Source organism: Erythrolamprus reginae, chromosome 2, assembly GCF_031021105.1.
Source record: "Erythrolamprus reginae isolate rEryReg1 chromosome 2, rEryReg1.hap1, whole genome shotgun sequence".
NCBI lineage: Eukaryota > Metazoa > Chordata > Lepidosauria > Squamata > Dipsadidae > Erythrolamprus > Erythrolamprus reginae.
In genome coordinates this window covers 336,098,189-336,120,746 of record NC_091951.1, presented here as the reverse complement: position 1 = coordinate 336,120,746, position 22,558 = coordinate 336,098,189, and the positions used below count along the sequence as shown (strand labels likewise).

Genomic DNA, 22,558 nt, shown 5'->3' with positions numbered 1-22,558 from the left:
ATGAGGGACCCCAGGATGGATGGTTCCACGCCATTCTACTTCTTGCCCACCCCTGCTTTTGGTATGATAAAGAACAAATCTTCCCAGATACTTTTCAAAGCAGAAAGCAGACCACAAAAGAGTCTTAAACCAGAATCTTTTTTAAAAATCACATCTCTTTCTGATATGTCATGGTGTTCTTATGAGACTGATGAGTTCCTGCACAGTTTTTTTTTCATTAGTATTCCGTTTAAATAATGGGTACAACGCTGCCAATTGTCATGGCAACTGATTGCAGCACTTGTTGACAAGGACACTTGTTAGACATTTGATTAATGAATCAAATGTAGCGACAGCCCATGTTCTGCAAAGGATCTTTTTCCAAAGGAAACTTTCTTTAGATTTTGGTATCAAACAAAGGATCCCAATAGAATAGAATAGAATAGAATAGAACAGAACAGAATTTTATTGGCCAAGTGTGATTGGACACACAGGGAATTTGTCTTGGTGCTCTCAGCCTACATAAAAGAAAAAGATTCATTTGTCAAGAATCCTGCGGTACAACACTTAATAATTGTCATAGGGGTCAAATAAGCAATGAAGAAACAATCAATATTAATAGAAATCTTAGGATACAAGCAACAAGTTACAGTCATACAGTCACAAGTGGGAAGAAAAAGATGATAGGAATGATGAGAAAAACTAGTAGAATAGAAGTACAGATTTAGTAAAAACTTTAATAAATTCAGGCAGTTACACTGTGAGGACTGCAATGGTGGGATTCAGCCAGTTTGGGCAAACTGGTTGCTGGCTGGTCCTGTGCCTCTCCACCCTGCCCTTTCCAGGAGACACCATGCACCCCATTTTCACTCCCAGGAGGCTTCAGGGAGGCCTCCTAGGCCCAAAGTGGGATGTGGGGGGCTGGCCCATTTTCACTCCCAGGAGGCTTCAGGGAGGCCTCCTAGGCCCAAAGTGGGATGCGGGGGGCTGGCCCATTTTCACTCTCAGGAGGCTGCAGGGAGGTCTACTAGGTCCCAAAACAGGGCCTAGAGTAAACTGAAAATGACTAAGAATCAATGGTAGATGTCATCTAAGGGAAAGACATATATGTCAGCCTAATGCTTTACTTGGAATTGTGCCCATCTTTGCAAGAAAAGAAGGACAAAACTAAGATGGTATTTGGGGATTCTGGGATAGGGGTGGTAACTTCACATTTTGTGAATAGATACAATCATAAACATGGCAATGGCTTTGTAAGATGCTCATGTCCACATTTTCCAGCTTCCAATGTGCCATCTCACAAAAGTTGGGAACACTTAGTATAAGTGATACATAGAAGATTGAATGTATTTTTGTGCAAATAACAGTGAATGTAGTGAATGTCATTTAGTTAATTGGTAGGGAAGAGACAGCAGGACCAAGGGGAACTCTGAGTAATTTTAAAAACATAGCAACACAGAGTTGCACCTATAAGACACAATCCAGAAATCTCAGGATAGTAGTATACTGTAGATTGTAAAACCAAAACCAAAATAAAAATAATATCATATGCTGCAACGTCCTACCGGTCAATGACTACTTCAGCTTCAACCGCAACAACACAAGAGCACGCAACAGATTCAAACTTAATACGAACAGCTCCAAACTTGACTATAAAAAGTATGATTTCAACAATCGAGTTATCGCAGCGTGGAACTCATTGCCGGACTCAGTTGTGTCAACCCCTAACCCCCAACATTTCTCCCTTAGACTCTCCACGATTGACCTCTCCAGGTTCCTAAGAGGCCAGTAAGGGGCGTACATAAGTGCACTGGTGTGCCTTTCGTCCCCTGTCCAATTGTCTTTCCCTTCTCTCACTTATCATATATATTTTCTTTCTTTCATATATCCTCTCCTCTAAGTTCACTTTACCCTTATACACTACATGTCTATTTTTCTTCCTATGTATTTGTGTATTGGACAAATGAATAAATAAATAAAATAAATAAAAAATACATCAAGAAGAGAAATATTTAATAACTTTTATATCTTAACAAGAAGAGTACATGGATACAGACATGTAGGTATCAGAAGTCAAGGTCGCCTTGAGAAAATCACTATAATTTAAGGGCTATTTTAGATACTGTGGAGAACTTTTTCTTAGTGTGGATAGCAATTATGGAAGATATGTCTGGTTCATATATCTCAATCACTCATCAAATGGAGCAACATTTTAAATACCTGGTTCAAGATTAATCATCATTGGAAATTATATAGTGAACAATGTATAAAGTATCACCCTTCAAATTTTTGAAAAGGGTTTGAATTCCTTAGAATGATTTAGATCAGAAATCTGTCCCTTTAGGCACTTTGCAAATTGCATCAGTTATTGTGAATTATTATAGTGGATTCAGAGACAATTTCTCCATAAAATACAATTGACATAGTTTCTATTTTGACTGAATCATTTTATTGCAGGCACATTTTCACTCAATCATTACTAGGAGCTGTGCTTCAATTGCTTCAATAGATGAGTGATTCCTTCCCATTTTCACAATTTTGTATAAATATAAGAAGAAACCATGCCTCTTAATATAAGAGTTTGCAACTCAAGTACCCTTATATGATGCCTTTTGAGCACGTTGGTTTTTAATATATGCAATTTGTACATTTTTAAGACTGCCCATTGCATCACAGCATTCAAAAAATATAGTATATACAGTATTATCGTGTCCCAGCTAGCTAATTATTTTCATGCATCTTTTAAATTACTCATAATTACTATCTCAGACTCTATATATTGACTTACTTAGATATGCAAAAACGCCCACAAAAACAAACATATCTAGTCATATACTGTATTAATAAAATCTAGTCATACATACATATATTTTTTATAATTGTATAATGACATCAACATTTAAATATGTTTCTCTTAACAATAGAAAAAAATAAATAGGTAATTGTTCTGCCGGGGTGTTTCAACCGCCCGTAATTACAGGGTAATTAGTCCAGGAAGACACACACCACACGATAAAAGAAAAACTCAAAAGTTTTTATAAACAGAAAAACAGAAACAGCTCCCTTTTAAAATGTCAAAGGGATTTTCTGTTATACACAAGGCACAGGTTAAATGTAATCCAATTGCTCACCCAATAACTGGGAAATTGAGTCCAATTCTAAAGTCCAGAGAGTCCACACACAATCTTGTACAGCACACAAATCACGATCTTGACAAAACAATGAATCAGATAAACTGCCATGAGGCTAAAACACCAGGTTGCACTTTTATCTGTAGCACTAATTACAGCAGCCCCACCCAACCACAGGTGGCCTCATTTTCTCTTGTAATAATCCTTCAGTTGTTGTCTCCTATGCATCACTCTACACATGCATGGATGTGTCATTAATTCTTGTTCAGAATCCAAGGATGATATAGATGATTGATCTCCTCCTGGGCTGTCTGCCAAACTCCCCTCTTCCCTGTCACTCACGCTTCCTTGGTCAGAGGAGGCTTCGTCGGCAGATTCCATCAGGAGCAAAACAGGCCTGCGGCATGTAGATGTTTCCCCCACACCCACCTGCACATTCCTTGGGGCAGGAGCTGGGCCAGAGCTAACCACAACAGTAATTAAACATATAACTTAGTAAATGGGGAGAGAACTAAAATAATCAAGATGGCAGCTAAATCTCTCCAGTTAAAGCCCTTTTAAAAATCTGTGACACATATAAAAAGCAGCTGGGGCTGTAATTATACCCAGTCAAGGATGCCATTTTAACTTTTTTGATTTCCATCTACAGATGCTCAGAGACATTGTGGTGTCTTTCAGCAATGTTAAGATATGGGGAGTTCAACTCCTAGAATTTCTCAGCCTACATGAAATCACACATTTTCAAGTTGTTGAGACTGAGAAACATGGAGCCATTATACAATTACGGAGAAGGGGTATTTTTCTAACCCTCTCATACGAATCATTTTGTGTTCATCAAAGCGTGCAATGTCCACTGTTGCTCACCTCTCATTAATTGAAAAGTACATGAGCATCTACGAAAAACCAATCGGCCATTCAATAGAAAATTTAAAAGTGCTTCAGATATCTTTTAGTGTGTGCTTTATAATAGCATAGATCAAATAAATCAATGTTGCTTTTGGAACACCATTATATTCAACAATTGGTTGAATTCATCTCTTTTGTCCTGCACACATACTTGTTTAATGTTGAAATAATTATCATTTTAAACTTGCAGAATAGTGACATACAGATATTAAAATAGCTTTCCACTTGGTATCTTTTTCTCTGCACATCCTTATATTGCTGAATAGCTGATTTATTACAATGTAATTGTTACAGCTAAAACTATAGCTGATAATAAGTTGAGTTAGGTTTATTACCCTACATTCATAAATGAAATATTTTACTATGGCTACACTTAAGATTTTTCTGAAACTAATCAATATGACGACTGAATCGTGGTTAATATTTGTTTTCCCAGAAGTAACTGCTTTAAATATCAAAATGACTGAATTTAATAATGAATACATTATCAAAGGCCATAAATGTTTGCAGAGGAAACAGAAAATATTGTTACAGTCTTGCTTCATATAAAGTGAAATCCTAATTAACTGGAGGAAAGAATTTAATTGGAAACATAAGCATAACAGTAACAAGTATTACTCTGCAAACCATTAAGAAAGAAAGAAAAACAGAGATGGTTAAGACTGAAGATATATATAACAGATGTAGTAAAATGATTTAGTCTCTTTTGAAATCAGTTTAGTCTCTTTAGAGATTTGTGAAGAGTCAAAATAATGCTAGATTTATACACTATATGCTGATATGATACATAATTTGCTTTGAATTGGGAATCTCCTCTATATTGAAGCTCCATGTTTGGTTTCATATTTTGGTTGTCAACCTCTTAGACCTTTCTTGTTTATGGCACAAAACAGGATATCAGATTGAACGGAACTTCTGTTGGATCTAAAAGGGTCCCAAAGATTCCCCTGCCCCCCAAAAAATTTGATTTTTTTAAAATTGAATTTTGAATTTTCTTGGCATTTTCTTTGAAAACATTTCACTTCTCCTCCAAGAAGCTTCTTCAGTTCAGAGAAGTGAAGTTCCAAGATTTCAAAACATCAAGACTGTCCAGTTGCCTTTTGGAAAACCACGAAACTGGATGATTGACTCTCCAAAGACAGATCTAATGGGATTTAAAGTATATTTACTGCAGATATATTTTAGAGTCCTCACACTTATGCCTGCACCACCTGCTGGTTGAGCCTGATTGGCTCTGACGCAAGCAGCCGGCAAGCGGGAAAATAGAGCCCTGCTATTGGTTTGGAGTTTGACAGCTCTATTACCAAAGAAGCTGTCAAACCGCTTGTTTCCCTGTTCCGTCTGTTGGTGCTGAAATAAATTTAGTTACTGTTAGTTACTTCTGAGTCTGCCTCTGTTCCTGTCACCCTGACCTACCAACCGAACACATACCTTCTTCTGTGCAGCTGTTCCTACAGCTGTTGTTCTTTTTCTCTTTTCTTCATTTACATACTTGCCATCAATGAGACAGGAAGTGTCTGGACCTACTAAGCCTTACTATGCTACATTAAAGTTAGTGGCAGAATCTGCAGCAGGGAAGGGCTGCTTGTTGCCGGTGCTCCTGGTGCACTCCCGGCAGCGGGCACGGGTACATGCACATCCAATACATGTGGGTGCATGTGTCAGAGTAAGATTCGGCTTCCTGAGCATGCGCAAAAGTCAAATCTCATGTGAGGATGTTCGCGCCCATGAGATTTCACCAATTTTCGGCCATTTCTTTGCTTCCGCACATGCGAGGAAGCAATTAAATACCAAAAATCGGTGAAATCTCTTGTGAGCTAGTGTCCTCGTGTGAGATTTGGCTTCCTGCACATGCACATAATCAAATCTCGCACTAATGTGTGTGCCTTCCCACTGGTCAGCTGGAGTTGCATGTGCAGCTTCATCTTTCCAACTGAGCACCTGACTGTACCAGCTGCAGCTCAATACTGATCTTCAGGTGCCAGGACATGTATCCGGGGAAGTTAGGGATATGAGGTTACAAATGACAGAGCCTGAACTGAGCAGGGTTAAACTAGCTGCCATCTGAGGTCACTGCCAACTCTAGGACTCTATAAAATAACATGATCATGGTCACGAGTTCCATGCAGCTCTCAGATCACTCAGGACAACTCTGTTATATAAATACAATTATTACATATTTGACACAGCTGGCAATTACAAGTAGTGCAAAATAAAACAAAATGCATATGAACTCCAGAGTTATATTCCTCTTCTACGTACAGTTTCAGCCAATTTTTTATCTTACTTGGAGAGGCAAGCATTTAGAAAGACCTAGAAATGTATCAACAAATGTAATGAAAATAGTAAATAATATAGATCTAGGAAGTATGGATATATGTCTGTACGTATATATATGTAAAGCTAGAAGAAGTAATATTGTGAAGTGTAAATATATCTGGAAATGAAATAGTTGTAAAAGTGGTTAGTATTTATTTTATCTGTTTATATTTCATGTATCTTATTTAGATGTGGTTGGTTTATAACTAAAACTCAATAAAGATTAAATAGTAAAAAAAAAGATCTAGAAAAAGCAAAAATACCCAAAGATACAGCAAATCTACAAGAAGAAAATCCTGGAATATACAGTATTTATCACAAGTTTTTTTGAAACACCTTACATGTATGTCTCTGGTTTTGTAGCAGCTGACTTACATGGAAGGAATACATTAAACTCTATTTTTCCCAAGTTTAGCGCCGCCCCCAATAGATGTGGTGTAAATCTTCTCTGGTCTATTTATGACCATCCACCCACATACTGCAAAGGTTGCTTGGAAGAAGGGCCATCATTGGCACCTTGCAGAAAAATAACACAACCAAACCAATATACATTTCCAAAGATGTCCTGCGGCAAAGATAAAAGTCATCAATATTTCCTTGGGGGGAAAAAACAACGATCTTATGTTTTTTTGGAAGTCTGCACCAATCTTTTCTTAGCCATAGTTGGGTTGGGTTGTGTCTTGATTCTGGAGACTGTAGATTTCTTCTGTTTCAAACCACTGCTTTGAAGGGGTTTCAGTCCTAACATTTCACAATATTTGTTGCACAGGTGAAGAACCTTAAACTGATCGATAAAAGAGATGGAGCAATTGCCTTTGAAACCTTTGTACCTGCAAAAGGAGAGACAGGGAAAAAATGGATTTAAATCCTCTAGTTTCATGGTGGTTTTTTTAATCCACTAAAATGCTTAATCTTCTTAGATTGAAATGACAAAATTGTGTGTCTTCTATATTCACCCATATAAGCAATTGCTGGTATCATCACCCAAGTGAAAAAGAATGCCATTAACTTGATCCTCAGGAAAATTGATTTGTGTCATTGCAGGTACAATAAGTGTTGTCCTCTTAATGGGGCTAAACAGGGGTGGACAATTACTTTCCCCAAGGGGGTTTACATGAGAAGCTGAGTGTTAGATTGTGCAGAAACAAAGAGGCGAGACGTAGGAGCAGTTTAGCACCTGTATTTAGCAGTAGCAGAAAATAATTCGGGATGCCGGCGGGCTACAGGGAAGCTGTTTTTACAGGCTTTCCTGTAGCCGGCTGGCTACTGACAGCAGTTTATTTCTCCCACCGCTAGACTGTCCAATCAGTGGCAGTTATGCAAATCCATGCCACATACAACCGTATATAATACCGGGACTATTGTAGAGGGCCAAATCAATAGGGCTGTGAACAGTAATAGGCTGCTCCATGGACGGACCAGTGGGCAGTCCCGGTTGGGAAAATTGGGATGTGCACACAGCTGCGCATGTGTGCCCCAGTGCAAGATTCAGCTTCTGTACATGCGCCAGAAGTGAAACCTTGTGTGAGAAAGCATGCACGAATGAGATTTTGGTGATTCTCGCTGATTTTTTTTATTCTGCACATGTGCGGAAACAAAAATATTGCCAAAAATCTCCGAAGTCTCACTCACGAACACATTCTCAGATGAGATATCGCTTGCGGCGCATGCACAGAAGCTGAATCTCATGCCAACATGTGCCTGTCCACTGCCTGGGTGGGCCTCCGGGAGCGCCAGCGAAGGGCAGCTCTTCACTGGCTGTGAAGGTGCAGAGGCCTGCATGAATGCGCATTTGTAAATTGGGGGGGGGGAATACCATCCCTATTGAAAATAAAAGCAATTCACATGGACAAGACAGGGACAGCCAAAGGGCTGAATGTGCGCCAGGTGTCATAAGATGTGCAGGTCTGCACTAGAGCAAAATAGAAAAAAAGCAATACCTTTGACAAAATACAGAGTGAGTAACTAAAGGCAGTGGTTTCCTGTTTTATCATTGTACTGCCTGGCTCTATGGTAAGAGTCTCCCAAAAATTCAAGGGTACAAATTTCAGACACACACGCTTGAAAGTTCAAAAACAATGTTCGTTATCGCAAAAATTCAAAAGAAAGAAAGCACCCTTTTTGTCTTGCAAAGAGCACTCGCCCCAAAACAACCGGGTAGTCTGTACAATCCCCTTAATCAGTCTTTAAGTACTTAGCTAGCAGCTGTGAAGAAACGTCACAGCTCTCCTTCTTCCATGAAGTGAAACACACACACTTTGCTCTGCTTTGGTTTCAAAGTCATGAAAAATCAACAAAGTCCGGAAACAGCAAGGCACAGTCCTGAAGAACAACGATCAGATAATCTTCCACAATGGCCAAACCAACATGCTGCTATTTATATCAGCAGCTCTAATTACTGGAGCCCCACCCAAACACAGGTGGCCTCTCTTATCTCCTGTAATATTTCTGCAATTGGTCTCTTCTATGCATAATTCTGCGCATGCATGAGTCTAATACTTCCTCATCCGAATTAACCAAAGATAATGGAGATTGGCTTCCTGGGCTATGTGCCAAGCCCCCCTCTTCCAAGTCACTCCCACCTTCTTCTTCGTCCGAGGAAACTGCACTACCTGCCTCTGTTGGCAATAAAACAGGCCTATGACATGTTGATGTTTCCCCTGCATCCACCTCCACATTCCTTGGGGCAGGAGCTGGGCCAGAGCCAACCACAACAATCATTGTCTACAGTAAATGATGATGGTTACAGGAAAACCAATAATAGATGGGCTTTTGGGGGGGGGGTCAGTGTGAGTTCTGGATTCTTTTTCTGCCAGTTTGTTCAGGGTCGTGCTATGCGCATGCACAGCAATAAAATCCAAAGATGGCGGCACCCAGGGCGTGCGCAGAAGCAAAATCAAAGATGGCGGCACCCATGGAGACACCAACAGAACCAGCTCTATGACATCGGGGTTTCTACTTCTGCAGAAATCTCACACACTCATCCCCTCACAAGGTTTTTTCAGTTTTTCAACTGAAAAGTTGAAAAAAAGATGGTGGCACCCATAGGATTGGCACCATAGCGGCCAAGTGCAAATTATGCAATCTGGCAGCTGCTACTGGTGCGCTGTCCCCTACCATACCGGTAGTAACCCACTACTGAACTAACACTGCCGCACGAATCCCAGTGACCGGTTAGGTCCCACAGAGTGGGTCTTCTCCGGGTCCCGTCGACTAAACAATGTCGTCTGGCGGGACCCAGGGGAAGAGCCTTCTCTGTGGTGGCTCCGACCCTCTGGAACCAGCTCCCCCTGGAGATTAGGATTGCCCGCACCCTCCTTGCCTTTCGGAAACTCCTTAAAACCCACCTCTGCCGTCAGGCATGGGGGAATTGAAACATCTCCCCCTTGCCCATGTAGTTTCTGTGTATGATTCGACTGTGTGCTTGTTTTTTATATATTGGGGTTTCTTTTGGATTTTTTAACCTACAACTGTAATTTAGATTGCTAAATATTAGATTTGTTACTATGTTTTTTACCATTGTTGTGAGCCGCCCCGAGTCTACGGAGAGGGGCGGCATATAAATGCAATAAATCTAATCTAATCTAAATCTACTGTCATCTCATTTTTATCTAGGTTAACTTTTCATTCAACCATTTCCCTCTTCCAAAAGAAGTCTTTATTCAAGCATTGGGGTGACTTTGAAAGCAGGAAATCTGTTTTTGTTTGCTCTTTTTCCCCTCTTTTTCAAACACATTCCAGAAATGTGGGGAAAATAACAATTATTTTGGAAAGGTAACAATAGTAGGAAACCACTTCTTAGAATGTTGTAATTGCATTTACAGTGGTACCTCAAGATACGAACCCCTCATCTTACGAACAACTCGTGATACGAACCCGGGGTTCAGCAAAATTTTGCCTCTTCTTACGAACTTTTTTCGAGTTACGAACCTGCGTTTGGAGACAGCTGGGAAGCCGCGCGGCTGTTTTAAAAGGTAACAGCCGGGCGGCGGGGCTTCCCAGAAGCCTCCCGAACGCCGGTTCGTAACTCGAACAAAGTTCGTAAGAAGAGGCAAAATTTGGCTGAACCCCGGGTTCGGTTCGGGAGGTTCCTGGGAAGCCCCCCAGGCCGGCTGCGACCTTTTAAAACACCCGCGCCACTTCGCAGCTGTCTCGCGAAGCCGAACGCGGAAGTTCGGCTTTGGCGTTCGGCTTCGGGAGACAGCTACGAAGCGGTGCGGGTGTTTTAAAAGGTCGCAGCCGGCCTGGGGGGCTTACCAGCACCCCCCTGAACCCCGAACCCGGAAGTTCGGCAAAAGTTCGGGGTTCGGGGGGTGCTGGCAAGCCCCCCAGGCTGGCTGCGACCTTTTAAAACACCCGCGCCGCTTCGCAGCTGTCTCCCGAAGCCGAACGCGGAAGTTCGGCTATCACCTTTTAAAACAGCCGGAAAGCCGGTTTTTTGCGGGGGGTTTTTGGTTGCACGGATTAATTGACTTTACATTGTTTCCTATGGGAAACAATGTTTCATCTTACGAATTTTTCGTCTTACGAACCTCCTCCTTGCACCAATTAAGTTCGTATCATGAGGTATTACTGTACTTTTCTTTTTAATATTTCTTTCTCTCTCTCTCTCAGAAATACTCATAGCACTTTATGACAAAAACAGACGATGCCGTAAAGAAATCAAGGGAAAACAAAAGCTACAAATGTGGTCTGATGTTAACAGCTGTAAGAAACCTCCCCCCCCCCAAGTTCTGCCAAGACATATTAAGAAGATGCCTGTCATTTTGAGCAATCTCTTATGAAGGCAGCTCTCCAACGGGACAGGTGCCATAAAAGAAACATCTGTACACTCTGCAGACTCCTGGCACTTCCACAGACCTAAAGTAAACTCCAGCAGTTTTCCTGCTGTTATAAAACTAGATCATGCAGGGAGCGTTTAATCAAAGAAACCAAAATTTGAAATAATTCTCATAGCTTAAAAGAACTGAGCTGAAAGCTATCGAATGAAATCTAACCAAAACACGTGTCAGGTTTTTTCACATAAGAAAAATAAATAACTACGCTAATTGAGTGTTCTGTCTGACGGATCAATTATATTATTAGAAAGCAAACCCACATGCTGGAAACATGGATCGAAGGTAAAGGATATACAGTGGTACCTCATCTTACGAACGCCTCTTCTAACGAACTTTTCAAGATACGAACCCGGTGTTTAAGATTTTTTTGCCTCTTCTTCCGAACTATTTTCACCTTACGAACCCAAGCAGCTGCTGCTGGGATGAAGGGGTTTCTTTTCCCCCCCTTTTTTGAAGAAAGAAAAGGGAGGGGCAGCTTGGAGGAGTAAAGATTTTGCATGCTTGCAAAAGCACTGAAACTGTGTCTTTTTAAGAAAGAAAAGGGAGGGGCAGCTTGGAGGAGTAAAGATTTTGCATGCTTGCAAAAGCACTGAAACTGTGTCTTTTTAAGGAAGAAAAGGGAGGGGCAGCTTGGAGGAGTAAAGATTTTGCATGCTTGCAAAAGCACTGAAACGGTGTCTTTTTAAGAAAGAAAAGGGAGGGGCAGCTTGGAGGAGTAAAGATTTTGCATGCTTGCAAAGGCACTGAAACTGTGTCTTTTGAAAAAAGAAAAGGGAGGGGCAGCTTGGAGGAGTAAAGATTTTGCATGCTTGCAAAAGCACTGAAACGGTGTCTTTTTAAGAAAGAAAAGGGAGGGGCAGCTTGGAGGAGTAAAGATTTTGCATGCTTGCAAAGGCACTGAAACTGTGTCTTTTGAAAAAAGAAAAGGGAGGGGCGCCCCCCTTGCCTTTCTTCCTTCCCACTCACCCTTTAGCCTAGCCTTGCTTCTTCCACCCGCCCCCTTTAGCTGCTCCTCCCTGCCCTCTGTTCGCCTCCCTTCTAAAGTTTGGGATTTTCCTGAAGGATTTGCACGCATTATTTGCTTTTACATTGATTCCTATGGGAAACATTGTTTCATCTTATGAACTTTTCACTTTACGAACCTCCTCCTGGAACCAATTAAGTTCGTATGATGAGGTACCACTGTACTAGATGTATGCCAGGCCGGTTGAACCAAATGAAATTAGCTGGTAGACATCTTTCAGTATATTCATGTCACATTTTCAAAAAGAATTGATTCATGAAAAACAATATTCTTCCTACAGGATAGTGAATATTACAAAGGGCTATTTTACAAAGTTTTTCAAGAAATCATTCAAGTCTAAAGCGTTTTCAAGTTGTCAGAGTCCGACTATGAATCCTAGATAAGGCTCCAGGAAGCACTAAAAACTAAAAGCATAAATCTTCACTAATTAGCAGTGTCTGGTTTTCTTTTTACTTCACTCACTGTTCAGAGCTACAAGAACTTCTGTAAACACAGGAACAGAGATCCAGGGATTCTGGAGCAGTCTCTCAGAGCACTATCTTAAAGCTGAATGTTGCTTGCCATGCCTCTTTTCCCAGCAGCCTGTTCTATATATAGACCTCTGTTTATAGAGATATTCATGTCTGTCTCTCATTCTTCTGACCCTAGTGTCTAATATTGGGTCCTCAATGTCCCCATCATCCTAGGACTCTGACACTACCCTAACTGGGGGGGGGAGAGATTTCTATAGTCTCTGGTGGTTCCCCAGTCTCCAACTCTCCTTCACTCTCACTCTCAGATTCAGATGGTAAGAACACTGATCTGCGATGCCAGTATTACTCCACCTCCTGGTCCTCGAAATCTGTGACAAGCTGAGCCGGACATGGACCACTTACAACACTGGGTAGATAAGGGAGTCTGTGCAAAGTCCTTGAAATTTAGCTGAGCATTATCTTAACAGGAGTTGGCTATGGTATAAGATTGTTTAAAAAAACGGAGCATTTTTAGAGCACAGTACATCCTGGTCATGTCCATATATAGTGGTACCTTGGTTCTCGAACGCCTTGGTTTTCGTACATTTCGGATACAGAACAAAATTTTCTGCAAAAATTTGCTTTGGTATCCGAACAAAAATTTGGATACTTAACAGAAAATTTTGTTTACTATCCAAAATGTGTGACCAGGGCAGCTTTGCAAAGCAGCTGCCACAAGATCTGAGGGGACGGGGTGAGAGGGAATGGGAGTCGGGATCTGACATGCCCCTCCTGGCCGCCCTCTTAACAGCCTCCCAGTCTCTACCATCTAACTGCTCCAAGCTGCAGGAAGGGTAGGGCTGGCTGCAATACCGGCAGCTTTGGGGGGCTCCTTTCCTCAGCGGTTCACTTCATTACCTCCAGGCAGCTGCACCAACTTTTTCTTTCCTGGCGGCGGTGGCTCCGGCGGCTTCCCTTCATCACGTGACGTTCCTGACGCTGCTGCTGCTCCTCAAAGGGAAGCCACCAGAGCCACCACCGCCAGGAAGGAAAAAGTTGGTGCAGCTGCCTGGAGGTAACGAACTGAACCGCTGAGGAAAGGAGCCCCCCAAAGCTGCCGGTATTGCAGCCAGCCCTACCCTTCCTGCAGCTTGGAGCAGTTAGACGGTAGAGACTGGGAGACTGTTAAGAGGGCGGCCAGGAGGGGCGTGTCGGATTCTGACTCCCATTCCCTCTCACCCCGTCCCCTCAGATCTTTATCCCATAAGAAATAGAGGAAATACTGTAGATTTAATTGGTTCCCAGCAAGTCAATGGGCTGGGAACCAATTAAATCCATTTCCATTATTTCCTATGGGATAAATTAATTCGGTTCTCGACCAAATCAGTTCTCGACCACACTTCCGGAATGAATTGTGGTCGAGAACCGAGGTACCACTGTAGTTCCTAGTTGGTGAGATGCAGAAAACAGTATGTTGGCTTGCAAGATAGTTCCTAAATCAGAGATCCTGGTTTTCAGTGATCAGTTCGTTTTGGATAGCACTGACATTTGCTTATATTAATGTACAACTTTAGCAGAGGTGATTTCCTCTTGGTTCAGACTGGTTCGCCCAAACCAGTAGCAACCCGCTGGTGATGTCTCAATGACATCATGGGACTGTTCTGTCGGTGCCAGTCTGTGGATGCTGCCATCTTTTTTTTTGGGGGGGGGGAGTTAAAAAGAAAGGTTTTTGGGGATTTTTTTCCTGGTTTTTTTCTTCTGCACATGTGCAGAAGCTAAGTTTCTGGCTAAGTTTCCAGCTAAGTTTTTTTCACTGGACAAGTGTAACCATCTTGTTTTTGGCTTTTTTTTTTTTTAAAAAAAAAGGATTTTCCACCACTGTGCATGTGTGTGCACACCCACAGCACTAAGCAGTGAGTTAGATATGGTGATCTATTCCTAAATACTTTCATATCTGGCCTGTTTTCAGTTTATCCTTGCAAGAATCCATCAGACTAGACTAGACTAGACTAGACTAGACTAGACTAGATTAGACTAGAATAGAATAGAATAGAATAGAATAGAATAGAATAGAATAGAACCGAATAGAACATAATTCTTTATTGGCAAAGTGTGATTGGACACTCAAGGAATTTGTCTTTGATGCATACCACACTCAGTAAAAGACCTTAGAATACTAATATCGAATGACCTAAGTGCTAAAGCCCACTGCAACAATATCACCAAAAAAGCTTCTAGAGTTATTAACCTGATCCTACACAGCTTCTGCTCAGGCAATCTCACTCTACTCACAAGAGCCTACAAAACTTTTGCCAGACCCATCATCTGTCTGGAACCCATACCACATCTCAGACATCAACACCCTTGAAAATGTCCAAAGATATTTCACCAGAAGAGCCCTTCACTCCTCCACTCGAAACAGAATATCCTACAAAAATAGACTAACAATCCTGGGCCTAGAAGGCCTAGAACTACGGTGCCTAAAACACGATTTGAGTATTGCCCACAAGATCATATGCTGCAACGTCCTACCGATCAATGACTACTTCAGCTTCAACTGCAACAACACAAGAGTACGCAACAGATTAAAACTTAATACGAACCGCTCCAAACTTGACTGTAAAAAATATGATTTCAACAATCGAGTTATCGAAGCGTGGAACTCATTGCCGGACTCAATTGTGTCAACCCATAACCCCCAACATTTCTCCCTTAGACTCTCCACGATTGACCCCTCCAGGTTCCTAAGAGGCCAGTAAGGGGCGTACATAAGTGCACTGGTGTGCCTTTCGTCCCCTGTCCAATTGTCTTTCCTTTCTCTCACTTATCATATATATTCTCTTTCTTTCATATATCCTCTCCTCTAAGTTCACTTTTACCCTTATATATATTACTACATGTTTATTTTTCTTCCTATGTATTTGTGTATTGGACAAATGAATAAATAATAAAATAAATAATAAATAATAAATAATATGCTCTTAGTGTACATAAAATAAAAGATACATTTGTCAAGAATCATGAGTTGCAACACTTAATGATTGTCATTGGGTACAATTAAGCAATCATTAGACTTAGCAGAATAAACTTCGTTAGGTATTTGGTTAACAAAAGTTGATTTCCCAACACTTAGGAACACTGGGTGCTCAATGTTTTAACTGCCTTTTGTTAAAAGGGAACAAAGTATGCCCTCTGCTGAATGGAAAGAAATTTCTGTTTGGTGTGCTGTTAATTTTTCCTGCTATAAAGATGCTCTAAATCACCCTTTATCAGTATTTAATATTTCCAATTGAATTAAACCTTTAACTTCCAGGATCTTCAGCAATGACCATGCTAGGGAATTCTGGAAGCCGAAGTCCTCAGATCAGGAAGTTGGCAAACATCTAAATCTAAATCGACTGACTTCAAAAGATAGCATTTGAAAGAGGGATTTCCATTTATGTTAGAAACATTCCCATAAACTACTATTACCAACCCTCCAAGCAATTTAAAAGGCAACCACAGATAACAATTGAAATAGATGAAATCTCTATTTAAATTAACGAAAGCAGATGTTTCACTTTTACACCAGCCAAAGATTTGCAGCAATCTGTCTGTTGACCCAGGAGGATAGGGAAAAAAATATGTACATCAACAGCATATACGTAATTACATTCAACAATCACCAACATGCCAGCTGGCACTCAATGAACTGTTAAGAGGAAGCTTCCCAAGCACAACTTTCTTCATGACAGTAGGCATCAATTGCATGGAGAAGATGCCTACAATCAGGGGTGGGCAGCAGACAGGATGGGGTGGAATGCAGTTCCACCGGCAGAAATGAAGATGTGTGCGCAGCTCCAGCTGATCGGCGGCTGTCGCCTTCTGGATTACTGGCCTTGGCTCGGCTCTCCTTTTTTTCCCTGCTGCTGTGTCTGTGCTCCTTGCTTTTTTCCTCTTTCCTCCTTCCTGGCCTCGGACGAGCTTCCCTCTCTCCTGCCTGGCTCCCCTCCAGCCTCACGTGGTCACCTCTCACCTGAGGTGCAAGCAGAAGGTGTGGGTGGAAGCAGTGCTGGCAGCATTTATGCTTCTGGCAGCACCCCGTTCACCTAGCTACCCAGCTTGAGGTGGGGGGGTGAACAAGGAAGGAGAGCGCAGGAAACACAAAGCAAAAATGCAGGAAACGCGAAGCAAATTGTCACCCCAGCGAGTGACACTGGTAAGTTTGTAAGTCGAGGGCTTAACAGTTCCCACCTGGTCACATGGCCGGCAAGCCACTCCTACCCAGTCACATGAACATTAAGCCACACCCACAAAATAAGCCACACCCACAGTGTGGCAATAAAAGTTTTGGCTGCCCATTACTGCCTACAATGCTTCCACTTCATCAACTCAGATGCTTTGATTCTCTGAGATAGCCTTCTAAATTTGTTAACTTCTCTGTGGCGGCCCCGGCCCTTTGGAACCAACCCCCCCCCAGAGATTAGAATTGTCCCCACCCTCCTTGCCTTTCGTAAGCTTCTTAAAACCCACCTCTGTCATCAGGCATGGGGGAACTGAGATATTCTTTCCCCCTAGGCCTTACAATTTATGCATGGTATGTTTGTATGTATGTTTAGTTTTATAATAAGGTTTTTTTTATTGTTTAGTATTGGATTGTTACATGCTGTTTTTTATCACTGTTGTTAGCTGCCCCGAGACTGCGGAGAGGGGCGGCATACAAATCCAATAAATGAATGAATGAATGAATGAATGAATGAATGAATGAATATACCTCACCATTAGCACTGCTGTCTCTGACTGCTTGATTTGTAGGTCAGCAATGGACAAAGGTTTTCCAACAGGCCTCTAGATCAGGGATCCCCAACCCCCAGTATGTGGTCCGGAATTGGGCTGTGGCATGCCAGAAACTGGGCCGCACAAGCAAGTGATGCTACGCTTGTGGGATTCAGGCAGCACACCAAACCATGCCCACCTCTCTCCACAGAAGTGATCCCTGGGGCCTGAGAGGTGGGGTGTCACAGTGGTTAGAATGCAGCACTGAAGGCTACTTCAGCTAAGTAGTTCAGGAGTTCAAATCTCACCATCGGCTCAAGGTTGACTCAGCCTTCCATCCTTCCGAGGTGGGTAAAATGCAGACCCAGATTATTGGGGGCAATATGCTGATTCTATAAATTGCTTTGAGAGGGCCATAAAAGCACTATGATGCAGTATATAGTATGCTAAGAGTAGTAGATCCTTGGAACAAACTTCCAGCAGACGTGGTAGACAAATCCAAAGTAACTGAATTTAAACATGCCTGGGATGAACATATATCCATCCAAAGATAAAATACAGGAAATAGTATAAGGGCAGACTCGATGGACCATGAGGTCTTTTTCTGCCGTCAGTCTTCTATGTTTCTATTGCTGTTGAGGTGCAGTGCTCTAGTTAGTTCTAAAATTAAAGTCCAAATCCTTTTATGTAATTAACAGTCATTGCTTGATTAGCCCAACAAAGACCCATCTAAACTCCATTTCCATACCATGATTAAATGTATTAATAAGGTCAATGTCTATGGAGATTCTCATTCATCCAGGTCATAGATGTCCCAAAGGTGCTTTTCCAAGAGGCAACTGGAGTTTTCTTGTTCTGTCAAAGCTGGAGAAGCTTCTTGGATGAAAAGCAAAAGGTCTTCAAAGAAAAACAAGGAAGTCCTGTTGCCTCTTGAAAAAGCACCTTTGGGACTATTAATAAGCTCAAAAGTGTTGTTATCTCATGATGCAAAACCTTCTACAGAGGAATTATTGACTCTGTCATCTGCACCTCTATAACTGTCTGGTTTGGCTCCTCAACCAGACAAGACAGACACAGACTTCAACAGATAATTAGAACCGTGGGGAAAAAAATTAATAATAATAATAATAATAATAATAATAATAATAATAATAATAATTAAATAAATAAATAAATAAATTAATTAATAATAATAATAATAATAATAATAATAATTATTATTATTATTATTATTTATTAGATTTGTATGCCGCCCCTCTCCAAAGACTCGGGGCGGCTCACAACAGTAATAAAAACAGTATAACAATGGAACAAATCTAATAATAAAAATTATATAAAAAACCCCAACTGTTAAAAACCATACAACACATACATTAAAGCTTTCTAGGCCCAGGATTGTTAGTCTATTTTCGTAGGATATTCTGTTTCGAGTGGAGGAGTGAAGGAGTGAAGACAGATTCTTTGTGTGTCCAATCACACCTGGCCAATAAAAAATTATGTTCTGTTCTCTTCCGTTCCCTTCTACCCTACCCCACCCTGCCCTACCCTACACTACGAAAAAATGCCAAAAATAGGCAAAATCTCAGGTGTGCAAGCATCTTTGCATGAGATTTCGCTTGTGGTGCATGTACAGAAGCCAAATCTCATATGGGGGTGCATGTGCACACATTGGGGACACACAGTTGCGTGCGCAGCGCAATTTTTGTTACACACTACCGCATGGCCCCATACCAGGTACAGCCCACCACTGGATGTGAGCATTCATGCGCATGCTATTGTGCGTGTGTGCATGCACCCTTTTGGCACCTGAGCCAAAAAAGGTTCACCATCACTGCTACCTATAGTATTTTAAAGGCATTTTAAGTCACCAGCATGACTTAAAGCACTGTTTTCTTATCACGGTGTGTAAGGCTGCTGCTGAATCTAAAAGTATACAGTAATAGCACGACTTTGGTGTAGGTTTTGTGTCTCCGAGTCTACGGAGTGGGGCGGCACACAAATCTAAATAATAATAATAATAATAATAATAATAATAATAATAATAATAATAATAATATAGTTGATGATGTTGTTTAGCAGTATACAAAAACAATCTTTACAGTCAGAGGGGAAAAAATCAACTATTTTTTCTTATGAACATCTCTGGCTCTTTTATCAAAATTGATCAAGAAGCCTGCTTTAATACCCTAAAAATCTGTTTTTTATTAGTTGCCATTCATCAACTAATTATGTAGAACAAATCTGAATAGCTGTATAGATGTAAAACATTGTTCACTCTGTAAATTCCTCCCCCCCCCCAAAAAAAATGTATACTGCTCAAAAAAATAAAGGGAACACTCAAATAACACATTCTAGATCTGAATGAATGAAATATTCTCATTGAATACTTTGTTCTGTACAAAGTTGAATGCACACAACAGTATGTGAAATTGATTGTCAATCAGTGTTGCTTCCTATGTGGACAGTTTGATTTCAGAGGAGTTTGATTTAATTGGAGTTATATTCTGTTGTTTAAGTGTTCCCTTTATTTTTTTGAGCTGTGAATAATAAGTATAAGAGTTCAGAAACTTACATCAAATTGAACATTGAATCCACTTCATTTCTTCAACGCATCATGAAAACATTGCCACAATTTAGGTTAGCCACAACTTAGGTCTAAATTGATGAAGTATAAGGGACCCATCACCTGTTGGGCAGGAAGCAGTGGTGGGCTCCTACAGGTACGGTCAGATACACAGTATCGGTAGCAAAAGTTTGGTCAGGTACACAGTACCAATAGCAAAAGTTTGATTCTCCTCCCCTTTTTTTCCCTTCTGGGCTCTGGGTATGTTTTTCCTATCACAGTAAATGAGGTTGAATGTGTATAATTTTAGAAGAGCTGTGTGTGCCTGTGTGTACATACACTTACATACATACACTATGTGTATGTGGGCTACTGCCTGGATGGGACAAAATGCAGTGGGGTAGCGAAAATGGAGCTCCACCCCAGAACACCCAATTTGCACTGAAAGATGTTGAAACAAAATGCATAAGCTACATCTACAATGTGGTAGTAAAAATTTTGGTAGTCCATCACTAGCAGAAAGATACTGTATTCATTTATTTTCAATGAATTCAATAAGTGTTTTGGATTGTTTTGTTCATATGTCCCATTACAGCTTATGACCAAAGGTTTGGGTCACGCTGGGCCCGAAATTAAACTTATGATCTTGATTTTTGCATTCACTTTTCCTTTGAAAAGTGTTCGGAAACTTCCGATCGTGCAAAACGCAGCCGCGAGAGCCATCGTGGGGCTTCCAAGATCTGCCCATGTTTCACCAACACTCCGCAGCCTGCACTGGCTGCTGATCAGTTTCTGGTCACAATTCAAAGTGTTGGTTTTGACCTATAAAGCCCTACATGGCATTGGACCAGAATAGCTCTGGAACCGCCTTCTGCCGCACGAATCCCAGCGATCGATTAGGTCCCACAGAGTTGGCCTTCTCCGGGTCCCATCGACTAAACAATGTTGGCTGGCGGGACCGAGGGGAAGAGCCTTCTCTGTGGCGGCCCCAGCCCTCTGGAATCAATTCCCTCCAGAGATTCGAACAGCCCCCACCCTCCTCGCCTTCCGTAAAATGCTGAAGACCCACCTTTGTCGCCAGGCGTGGGGATAATTACCACCTTCTCCCCCATCTATTATGTTTTCGGCCTTATTGTATGATGGACTAGGTTGAATGCGTATGATTGTATAGTTAAGGACTTTACTATGTTATTAATGTTTTTAAATTGATTTAATTTCTACTATTAGATTTGTAATGTATTGTATCACTATTATGTTGTGAGCCGCCCTGAGTCTTTGGAGAGGGGCAGCATACAAATCTAATAGACTACTATAACTAAACTATGATTATAACTTGAGTCAACCTGGGCTCAGGTTGCTGCTGCTTAATGCCAGGTCGGTGGTAAATAAAGCCCTCCTCATCCGGGATTTGATCCTGGATGAGGAGGCCGACCTGTCATGTATTACTGAAACCTGGCTGGGCCCGGAGGGAGATGTTCCTCTCTCTGAAATCTGCCCAGCCGGGTTTCAGATATGGCATCAACCTCGACCCCAGGGAAGGGGGGGAGGAGTGGCTATTATAGCCAGGGAGAGCCTTTGCCTGCGTGGACTCATTGCTCCGGAAATTGCGGGTTGCGAGTCTCTCTTGCTGAAGTTGGACTTAGGGGTTCAGGTGGGCTTATTTCTCACGTACCTGCCTCCCAGCTGCATGTCAAAAGCCCTGCCTGTGCTACTCGAGGAGGTAGCCGGGTTGGCGGTGGAGTTCCCCGGACTTATTGTCCTGGGGGACTTCAACCTGCCATCACTCGGCGAAACCTCTGGGTTGGCACAGGAGTTCATGGCCACCATGACAGCCATGGACCTGACTCAAGTAGTACAGAGTCCGACTCACGAGGGAGGGCACGCACCTGACATGGTATTCCTTTCCGAGCAACTGAGTAATGGTCTGAGACTAAGGGGCTTAGATGCGTTGCCTTTGTCATGGTCAGACCATTTCCTACTACGGCTTGACTTCCTGGCTCCAATCCTTCCCCGCAGGGAGGCGGAACCAATTAAGATGTTCCGCCCCAGACGCCTGATGGACCCAGAGGGCTTTCAGACGGCGCTTGGGGTTATACCAGAGGCACTTGTCCACAGTTCGGCAGAGTCTCTTGCGGAAGCCTGGAACAAGGCCGCAGCAGAGGCTCTTGACCGGATTGCGCCTTTGCGACCTCTCCGAGGCGCTAGACCCTGTAGAGCTCCATGGTTCAACGAGGAGCTCCGGGAGTTGAAACGCCAGAAGAGACGTCTAGAGAAGCGATGGAGGAAGAGTAGGTCTGAATCCGACCGAACACTTGTAAGAGCTTTTATTAAGACTTACAAAGTGGCGCTCAAGGCGGCAAGATGCGCGTACCATGCCGCCTTGATTGCATCAGCGGAATCCCGCCCGGCCGCTCTGTTTAGGGTGACCCGCTCCCTTCTTAACCAGGGGGGAGTTGGGGAGCCCTTGCAGAGTAGTGCCGAGAATTTTAACACGTTTTTCGCTGATAAAGTCGCTCGGATCCGGGCCGACCTCGACTCCAATTGTGAAACAGAGTCGACTGACAACGAGTCAGTCGAGGTGACTGGGGCAC

At 42.1% G+C, this 22,558-nt stretch overlaps 1 protein-coding gene across 1 annotated transcript in view; it reads right to left on the bottom strand.

The window, feature by feature from the left end:
• Window positions 1-2,840: 2,840 nt before the first annotated feature.
• Window positions 2,841-22,558, bottom strand: part of ALPK2 (alpha kinase 2) — a 91,723-nt gene continuing 72,005 nt past the window's right edge. The window contains exon 10 of the mRNA XM_070743509.1: window positions 2,841-7,165. Within this exon, the coding sequence (XP_070599610.1) occupies window positions 6,955-7,165 (211 nt within the window). The 3' untranslated portion in view covers window positions 2,841-6,954. The remainder of the gene's footprint in view (window positions 7,166-22,558) is intronic.